This window comes from Barbus barbus (assembly GCF_936440315.1).
Source record: "Barbus barbus genome assembly, chromosome: 19".
In the NCBI taxonomy this organism is placed as follows: domain Eukaryota; kingdom Metazoa; phylum Chordata; class Actinopteri; order Cypriniformes; family Cyprinidae; genus Barbus; species Barbus barbus.
Window position 1 is genome coordinate 29931842 of NC_136747.1, and position 10566 is coordinate 29942407.

General features: G+C 33.1%; 1 protein-coding gene across 1 annotated transcript in view; it reads left to right on the top strand.

Moving 5' to 3' along the window:
• The first annotated feature begins 86 nt into the window (after positions 1–86).
• Positions 87–10566, top strand: part of LOC306885384 (protein misato homolog 1-like) — a 15679-nt gene continuing 5199 nt past the window's right edge. The window contains exons 1-10 of the mRNA XM_079441853.1: positions 87–293; positions 2230–2359; positions 3639–3708; positions 3793–3868; positions 3972–4035; positions 5478–5643; positions 5743–5857; positions 7142–7276; positions 9388–9540; positions 9737–9868. Of these exons, the coding sequence (XP_079297979.1) occupies positions 210–293; positions 2230–2359; positions 3639–3708; positions 3793–3868; positions 3972–4035; positions 5478–5643; positions 5743–5857; positions 7142–7276; positions 9388–9540; positions 9737–9868 (1125 nt within the window). The 5' untranslated portion in view covers positions 87–209. The remainder of the gene's footprint in view (positions 294–2229; positions 2360–3638; positions 3709–3792; positions 3869–3971; positions 4036–5477; positions 5644–5742; positions 5858–7141; positions 7277–9387; positions 9541–9736; positions 9869–10566) is intronic.

A 10566-nucleotide genomic window follows, 5' to 3' on the forward strand; every position in this document is an offset into this window, starting at 1 on the left:
CGTTGAGCGACAGCTCTCTCAGCCAATCACAACGCACCGTGCGCTGTGACAGCCAATCAGAGTGCGGGGTCGCCAGAGGAGCGAGCACACACATACACGCGGAAGTTCGTCTGTGTCGCCGCTGTGTGTTTTCAGAGCACATCACGAGAAAAATCATGCTCATTTTGACTGAACCGATGCTTAAAATGTTTTAATATCTAAAGAGCATCATGAGCGGCACGTGTAGGGAGATTGTTACACTCCAGCTGGGGCATTATTCCAACTTCATCGGGACGCATTGGTGGAATTTACAGGTGAGTTTGATTAATAGGGAATGTATTGAGTTTATTTACAGCTACAGACGTGAAGATCAGTAATAAACCAGCTGTCAAATCAATTCAGCTTCCATAAAGAGCATTGTCTGTTTGTTGGTCAGGTGCACACCTCTACTTTACCATAGTAACAATAGTTTGAACAGTAACCGTACATTATCATTAGAAATCATAGTCGCAGAATCAACATAACAAAGAATCTGACAGCTTCAAAGAGATCCTGTATTCATTTTTTTATGATTTTACAACAATAACCCAGTGTTCAGAACATTCTGGGAAGGTTTTCTCAAAGTTACCAACACCGTAACCTTAAATAGAAAGTTAGATCTTTAGTCATGTTCTCAAAATGTTATTTATACAACATTTTCGTCTGATGATAATTGTTTGAAAGTAATATTCACATAATGTTTGACAAATTATGAAATAGGATGCTCCCTTAACCCCCAAAAAACATTTTAAAACAATTAAAAAAGCACAGAATGTATTGAACGTTCAGAGAACATTTAGGAGTAACGTTCCAATAATATTTACAAAATAATGAAATGGAATCTTCCCAATAATAGTTATTAAATTAATCTTAACATTAATAATTACAATCCAGTATATTTATGACCATGTACAGTTAAATAGGCGCACATTGAATTAATATGATGATATGAAAAAATCTGTTATATTGGTATAAGATTTGTTGATATAGTGTTTTCGTTATATTTGTTAATATTTTTTAGTAATATTTTAAATTTGTTTGTATTTTTAGATTTTCTGTTTTCATTTTAATTTTAGCTTAAAGTTTTATTAATTTTGTGTTGTTTTTTGTTTATATATTTTTTATTAGTTTTCATCTAAATATGTCAATATAGTTTTTATTATTGCTCTCAAACGATTAATCGCATCCAAAATAAAAGTTTTGGTTTAAATAATATATGTGTGTGTGTGCTGTGTGTATTTATTATGTATATATGTTTATATTTATATAAATTATATCATATAAATATATCTAAACATAACATATTTTCTTAAATGCATGCATGTGTGTGTATTTATATATACATAATAAATACACACAGCACACACACATATATTATGTAAACAAAGCCTTTTATTTTGGATGCGATTAATAGAAGTCTTAAGCTCAGAGTAAGGGGGCGGGGTTGACCTCGGTGCTGTGGATGATGTCAGTATGCTTATTAACTGCACACAGTGATTGGCTGATCCGAGATTTATTCATAGAAAAATTATAGAGTGCAATATTATGTTGCCATTTTTAAATAAAAATTTAAAAATAAAAATGTTAATTTGCCACATTCAAATAAAGATTTTAAAACGCAGGATAAGTGTCACTCATTAAACAAGTATATGTTCAGCTAATTGTCAGCCTGTTGTAGCGGATATGCATATAAACCGCCTTTTAATTACGAGTAGAATAATCATGACTGATAGTAAGACATGCAAACCAAACTGGATGCAAGAGCATGTTACTTCTTGTGCAGCTGGTGAATGAAAACAAGGATATAATCAAAGGAAAATCTGGAGTTGGAATAACCTCCAAAACCAAAGGCGATACCTTTATAAAAACTCATTATCATCACATGTTCCTATAATGTTTACGTTCTGAGGCAGATTGCTGGGAACAGCTATTTCAGGACAGTTGTGAGTTGGTTTTAGTGACTTCAGTCTCCTCTTCACTACTCCTAATGTTTCACAGATTTAGGAGCTAGTTTTAGCACTAAAACGCTTTGTGAAACACTCTTAGAGCAAAAATGTAGGAGTCCTAAATTTAGGCCTGAATCAGCGAGTTAAGAGCTACTTCTAGCCTGAAGAATGTTTTGTGAATACGGGCCCAGATCTGTGTGTGTGTGTGTGTGTGTGTGTGTGTGTGTGATGGTGTGTGTGATGGTGTGTGTGTGTGTGTGTGTAGGATGCGGCGCTGGTTTATGACTCAGATTCGCCGGCGGGAGAGCTGCAGAGTGACATGTTGTTCAGAGAGGGTCTTACTCTCGGGGGACACGTCACTTACACACCCCGACTCATCGCCATGGACCTCAAAGGTGAATCACAGTAAAACACACACATGATCCTGCATCCCATGGGTTTCATCCTACATCAAAATCAGGGAAAGGCTCAATATATAAAGGCAGAAACAGATGTCAAAATGTCCATACACGCATGCATGCAAACTTTTTAATAAATAAATCCAACATCGTTTATAAAAATGCAAAGACAAATAGGCAATCACAATATGAATTAATATAATATGCACAAATCAGTGTTATTTTAGCATTGTTGAGATTTATACATTTAGTCATTTAGCACATGCTTTTATCCAAAACGACAATAGAAGCAATCAAAATCAAGAAAAGAGCAATGATACACAAGTGCTATAACACGTCCCAGTTAGCTGTACACGTGTCCCAATGCAGTACACACAGCAAGGGTTTTTATTTGTATTATATAATAAATAAAAAGAATAGAGCAAGCTAGTGTTAGAGGCCTTTTTTTGCTTTTTGATAATTGCATAATAAATTAAAAGAAAACAAATCAATATAATACAAAAAGAATAGAGAAGCTAGTGTTAGTTTATTTTTTAAGAAAACAAGCAGTTAGTAAAAGAATAGAGTGCAAGTTTCTTTTAAAGAATAGAATTAGAATAGAGTGCTCGATTTAGATTTCTAGTGCTATTTTTATGTCGTTTTTGTTATATTTGTTTTAGTAATATTTTGAAATAGTTTTATTTTTATATTATCTGCTTCCATTGTAATTTTAGCTAAAGCTATCGTAATTTTCTGTGCTTTTCTCATTTTATTTAAATACATCTATATATTTTGTTTACATTTTATAGTTTTAGTTTAAAAAAAAAATCAGATTTTTATATTTCATTTCATTGCCGTTAACGTTTATTTTATTTCAAATAACAAACTTATGTTTTTTTTTTTTTTTTTAGTTAACAATTATAACCCTTGCACAAATAAGCAATATTTGAACTGCTTTGTGATAATTAAATTGAATTAAATTAATTCATTAATTATATTATTGCATTTTCCGAAAGCATGCTTGGATTTTCTTGGAATTGCTGCACTTGTATAAATGGATTGCAATTCATAAAAAGAGGATTATATAGGAATATTTTTGTGCATATGGACAATTTATAAACCATTCATTAATCACATCTTAATAAACGAGGCCGCTGAGCTCTCACTAACATTAATTATGAGCATCAATACTAGTGAAGCTTGACTTTGGCAGTCACTACTAATAACTGTTGGTTTATGAATGTGATATTGGGTTGCTGATATGTATATAATGTTTTTATTGTGTTGATATTGTCAGGAAGTCTTCAGACGCTGAGGAAGGAAGGCAGTCTGTATGACACAGAGAAGGAAAACACCACCTTTTCATGGTATGAACACGAGTGTGTGTTGTATTTCAGTATTTATGAATAGTTATGAATTATGAGCTGAATCATTGTTTTCTCTGCTCTTAGGGAAGGACAGGTTATGACCCATAAAGAAAGTTCTCCCACCAAAAACACCTTCCTACAGCAGCTGGACAGTCTGGATGTGAGTGTGACTATAATAATGTGACTTCTCTGAGGATTTGAAAGCATCTGTTTTCTGAGAGTGACGCTTCTGAAGATTGTCTGTCTGTGATTTGTGTGTCTAGACGGGAGGTTTACTAGCAGAGCTGGATGTCACGTGTTCTTCCTCTGCTGTGGATCGCTGCTCAGGTATGACAAGTTAAATGTGACTGTAAAAAATATGAACTCATGATGACCCCATTTAATGTCTCCGTTCATATTTCTGGTCTTATTGTGTTCATTTACATATGTGTCCCTGGAGCACAAAAGCAGTCATCAGTAACACAGGTATATCTGTAGCAATAGCCAACAATACATTGTATGGATCAAAATTATACATTTCTCTTTTATGCCAAAAATCATTAGGATATTAAGATCATGTTCCATGAAGATATTTAGTAAATTTCCTACCATAAATATATCAAAACTTCATTTTTGATTAGTAATATGCATTGCTAAGAACTTCATTTGAACAACTTTAAAGGACATTTTCTCAATATTTAGATTTTTTTGCACCCTCAGATTCCAGATTTTCAAATAGTTGTATCTCAGACAAATATTGTCTGATCCTAGGAAAGATTATTTATTCAGATGATGCATAAATCTCAATTTCATTTATGACTGGTTTTGTGGTCCAGAGTCACATTTATGCATTTAGCAGATGCCTTTTTCCAAAATGACTTGCGTTGTATCATCAGTTCATGCATTCTCTGGGAATCGATCCATTGATCTTGTTGTGGGGTTATTTTTGTAAACTATAATAAAAAAATTGTTACATGAAACAAAATAAACATTAACTGAAATAAAATGTATAAAAATTTAACATTTTATTTCAGGTAGTTACCAAAACAACATTTCCGATTTTTGTTTATCTTGAAGTACTAAAATAACTAAATAAAAAAAAAAAATTATAAAGAAAAACTAATAAAGAAGATGTAGACATATATTTAAAAAAATCTGATACAAATGACAAAAATACACAACAAAATTACTAAAACTTTAACTAAAATTATAGTGAAACCAAAAGAAATAAAAATAAACCCTAATTCAAAATATTAACTACAACTATAATAGAATTTACTAGAATTATACTAAAATTAAAAAAAAATCTAAAATATTATACGAATTTTAGGATTAACTAAAATAACACTGCCTACTGTTTGAGTTAAAGAAATGAACAATTCATCAATGCACTTTATTCTAAAGAAAAGCGTAATTTGTCTTCATAACATTTAATTAAATGAAATATTATAAAGCGATATGAAATGAAATGCTTCACTTCTGAAACCACTTTCTTTTCAGCTGACATCAGCAATCTTGATTTTTTTTTTTTTACCATCTAACCCAAAAATTAACTTTCACCTTAATATTTTATTTTCTCGTTTATTATCCCGCTTGACTCAGAAATATCAGTTTTTCAAAATAATGGAAATGTCATTGGAAAAGTGGCATATGTTTTATGATTATTCTGTATTATATTGATTGTGTATTATGTTTATTCTATATCACCCAGCCCTAAGTGTAGCTGTGTTTTGCGAAGATGCAGTAAATTGAGCATGAAATATTGTGCTTTTGTATTGTAAATCTTAAAGTGAGCAGCGCGGGAGCGGCTGTCGCCGTGGAGACGGTGAACAGCAGTCTGGAGCGGATACTGAAATGCTATAGGCTGGAGGGAAGCGTGAGGGTGTGGTCAGATTTCCTGAGGATCCACCTACATCCGCGCACCATTTCCGTCATTAACCAGTACAACCATGACGGGTGAGTAATACAACGACTCACGTGGCACATTACATTCTTCAGCATTGGTCAGAGGATTTGATGGGGACTCTGAGTGATGTCAGTGATGTTTGTGGTCAGTGAATCGGACCGTCTGGAGGCGTTTGGTCAGGGGGAGGCTCTCTTACGCGGGCCAGTGCTGGAAGATCTGGAGGATCGGCTGCATTTCTTCGTGGAGGAGTGCGACTATCTGCAGGTGAGCCACAGATCAGACCACAGATAAACACAGCAGGGTGAAACCCAGCAAACCTGTAGGATGTGTCCAGCTCTTTTAGGATTTTAAGCCTGTTTTAGCAGCATTGTGAAAAAATTATCTTTTGTAATGAGAAAAAAAAAAAATGAGATGGAAAGAAAAACTATTTGTGGTTGAATGCACAGCTTTACAAGTGAACACAAAACGTTTGTGAGCGAATGCATTGATTCTCTGGAAATGCAAAAGTTTTCTAGCAAACAAAGTTTCTCGGGGAACGCCAAAGTTTCATAATTAATACAATGTTTTTTCTTAGAGGAACATAAAAAGACGTTTTATGTCAATTTTTTTAGTTTCATGTCAATACTTTGACTCTGTATGCCCTTTTTTTTTACTTTGTCATATTTTAACTGAGTATGTCATAATAATTTCAACATTTTATTTCATTTCAGTGTTTCGTGTCATAATTTGGACTTGGTATGTCATCAATTAGAATTTGTCATAAATCTGACCTTGTCATAATTTCGTCTCTTTTATAATTTTGACTTTTTAATTCATAAGTTTGACTTTATATGTCAGTTGCAACTTGATTTTAACATTTTATTTCATTATTTAAATTTTTATGTCATCATTTTGACTTTGTCATAATTTCAACTTTTTAAATCAAAATTTCTACTTTTTATGTCATAATTTTGACCTTTTTTTCACAATTTCCACTTTTTATGTCAATTTTGACTTGGTATGTTGAAATTTTGTTTTAGTATGTAATTATAATATGATTAGTATATAATTGTCATAATTTATATATATATATATATATATATATATATATATATATATATATATAATATCATAATTTTGTATTTTTATGTCAATTCCAACTTTTTATATTATACTTTTGATATTTTATTTCATAATTTAAATTTGTCATAATTATGAGTTTTTATATCATAATTTCAAGTTAGCATGTCATAATATTGACTTGGTTTCAAGATTTTATATTTCATGAAAACCGCATTAAAGTCACAATTTCAACTCTTCATCTCATAATTCTGAATGAACAAAGCATGTTTTTCCTTATGTTCTGGAAATGAGCTTCCATAGTTTTGCGAGCGAATGCAAAGTTTCTTGAAGTGCAAAAGTTTTGTGAATGAATGCAAATGCATTGAAATAATGTATGTATTTATGTATTGTATGTATTATACTCTATTATGTATTATAATGTTTTATGTGAGTCACTGAAGGGCATGCATTTAAATGTGAACTGTGCTTCTGTTCTCTCCTGCTCAGGGTTTTCAGGTGTTGTGCGATCTTGCTGACGGCTTCTCAGGCTTGGGGTCAAAGGTCACAGAGCTGTTGCAGGACTCTTATGGAGGACATGGCATCCTCACCTGGGGCATGGCACCTGTCAATCACCCAGAGACGGTGAGGTCATTCAAACTTGGAGCCGAACTGATTCATCATTGAAGCGTTCATACTTTAATTTAACATCACCAGGGGTCCCGCGGGCCCTTAAAAAGTCTTACATTTACTTTATCAAATTTAAGGTCATAAAAAGTCTTAAATTGTACAAGAAAGTCTTAATTATGATTAACTCTAGCACTATTCTCTACTCTATTCTAATTCTATTCGTTAAAAGAAAACTTGTCCCTTTTAGACTTGCACTCTCTCCATTTCCTGCTTGTTTTATATATATATATAAAAAAAACTAACACTAGCTTTTCTAATCTTTTTGTATTCTGTTTTCTTTTTATCTATTATATAATTAAAAAAAACCTTGCTACGCATACTGCATTAAGCTAACTGAGGCTTGTTATAGCACTTGCATATCATTGCTCTTTTGTTGATTTTGATTGCTTCCATTGTCCTCATTTGTAAGTCGCTTTGGATAAAAGCATCTGCTAAATGACCAAATATTAGTGGCTCATACTATTTTATAGCGCTTGCTATTCAATTCTGTATATTATTATTTTTAAGGAATTATGTAGTTGTTTAATTGTATACACTTAATTATTCTCCTAACCCTAAACATACCCGTTGGTAACCCTCTTGAAATATTTAACCTAATCTATATATTCTGGTTTTAAATTCAGTTTTCTTGGAAGGAAAGACTTGTGTCTGTGCGAGACTTCAGTTCATTAGCCACAGCACTTCACATCTGATGTGTGACCCACTTAAAGTGCAGTAAATGGTCAAACACTTGCGGGACAAATTGGTGTGATTATTAGTACTTTAATAAATGTAAAATAATTTGAATACAAATACTAATTTACAACATCCAGCATCACAATGAACTGTTTTTCACAGCTAAAAAGGCTAAATGGAGATTGCTGACTCCCCCTCAAACGGTTAACGCTAGCTCTTACATTAAAAATAAGAAAAAAATTAATATTTTCCATGGATCTAGTCTTTTCATCTGTTTGTCTGATGTTTGAATCAGGTCTCCTCTTTTGAAGTAGATGGTGCTGTCCCAAAAAATAGGGAACATTGGGTTGTTTTTGTTCAGACCAATGTGAAAATCGACCCATGATTTTAACCTGCAAACACGCAGAGCTGTAAATGTGAACTGGTGGATCAAGATAATTCATTATAAAAATCTAAACAGTAGAATGTGTTTGTATCTTATTTAATTTCAAGGCTGAAATGTGAAGTGTATCATTTTATAAAACTTTTAGTTTTCTTAAACTTGTATCTGAACTGAAAATCATGCTTCTTACAGTCATTTTACAGTTTAATAGTTTACCATAGACATCGCCCTACCCCGCTCATATGGTATTCATTTTATTTGTGCAGGTCTTAAATTTGAGATTAAACATCCTGCAGCAACCCTGATCACTTCATCTGTGCACTACCAGAATTTTTATGACGTTTAAAGAAGTCTCTTCTGCTCACCAAGCCTGCATTTATTTGATCCAAAGAACAGTAAAATGTAGAAATATTTTTACTATTTAAAATAACTGCTTTCTGTTTGAATATGTGTTAAACTGTAATTTATTTCTGTGATCTGCAGCTGTATTTTCAGCATCATTCCTCCAGTCTTCAGAGTCACATGATCTTCAGAAATCATAATAATATACTGATTTGCTGCTCAAAAAACATTTCTGATTATTATTATGTTGAAAACAGCTAGTAAAAGTAGACTTTTCAGGTTTCTTTGATGAACAGAAAGTTCTGAAGAACAGCATTTATCTGAAATAGAAATCTTTTATACCATTATAAATGCCTTTATCATCATGTGACTCTGAAGACTGGAGTAATGATGCTGAAAATACAGCTGCAGATCACAGAAATACATTACAGTTTAACACATATTCACATAGAAAACAGCTGTTTTAAATAGTACAAATATTTCACAGTATGACTGCTTTTGCTGTATTTTGGGTCAAATAAATGCAGGCTTGATGAGCAGAAGAGACTACTTTAAAACACATGTCTTATTGTTACAATCTTACTGTTCACAAACGTTTGACTGGTAGTGTATATTGAATGAAAACAAACATGGTAATGTGTGTGAATATGTTGTCTTCTGCTGACAGAGCTCTATAAAGGACTTGTGTCGCATGATGAACTGTGCGTTAGGAACGATCCAGATGGCCAATCACAGCTCGTTCTTCTGCCCTTTGACCCTGAGAGGCGGGTTAATGAGACGCCCGCCTCCACCCACAGCCTTCCCACTGCTCAACTGTGACGTAAGTCCTGGAATCTGCTCAGTTATTAAATACTCTGATACAGTGCAGTTTTTAATATGGCTTATACAGTATAGTTCTTGATTTAGTTTGTCTTCCTGTCTTTCCTGGTCATCCTGTCTGTCTCTCCACTGATGATCCGTATATTTTAGCATGTTTTCAGTGGTTGTTTTGTGATATATTTGTCCATCTCTCTCAGCCGATGCTGTGGTATCACTCCAGCTCGGTTCTGGCTCTGGCGTTGGACTGTATGACAGCCTCATACAGACTGAGACAAAACAGCGCTCCTATGTGGCAGCTTTCAGATGCTTTAGCCGTCTCGGGAAGAAAGGTCAGTACAACCGCTGCACTGTAAAAAATTACAGTGAATTTAACGGTAAAAGACTGTGAAAATGCTACAGCAAAAATCTGTTAAATGGTTAACGGTAAGGTCCCCTACTGTATATGGTGAAAAGCTGTATTGGATATTACATGTATTTTTACAGTACTATACCGTTTTTTTTACGTGGGTAAAAGAACACTGTAAAAAATGACTGTGAATTTAACAGTAAAAGACTGTAAAAATGCTACAGTAAAAACCCGTTAAATGGTTAACTGTAAGTTCCCCTACAGTATACGGTGAAAAGCTGTATTGGATATTACATGTAATTTTACGGTAGATTACCGGTTTTTGAAGTGGGAAAAAGAACACTGTAAAAAAATTACTGTGAATTTAACGGTAAAAGAGTCTAAAAATGCTACAGTAAAAACCTGTTAAATGGTTAACGGTAAGTTCCCCTACTGTATATGGTGAAAAACTGTATTGGATATTACATGTAATTTTACGGTAGATTACCGGTTTTTGAAGTGGGAAAAAGGACCATGTAAAAAAGTGACCATGAATTTAACGGTAAAAGACTGTAAAAATGCTACAGTAAAAACCTGTTAAATGGTTAACGGTAAGTTCCCCTACTGTATATGGTGAAAAACTGTATTGGATATTACATGTACTTTTACGGTAGTATACCATTTTTTTTAAGTGGAAAAATA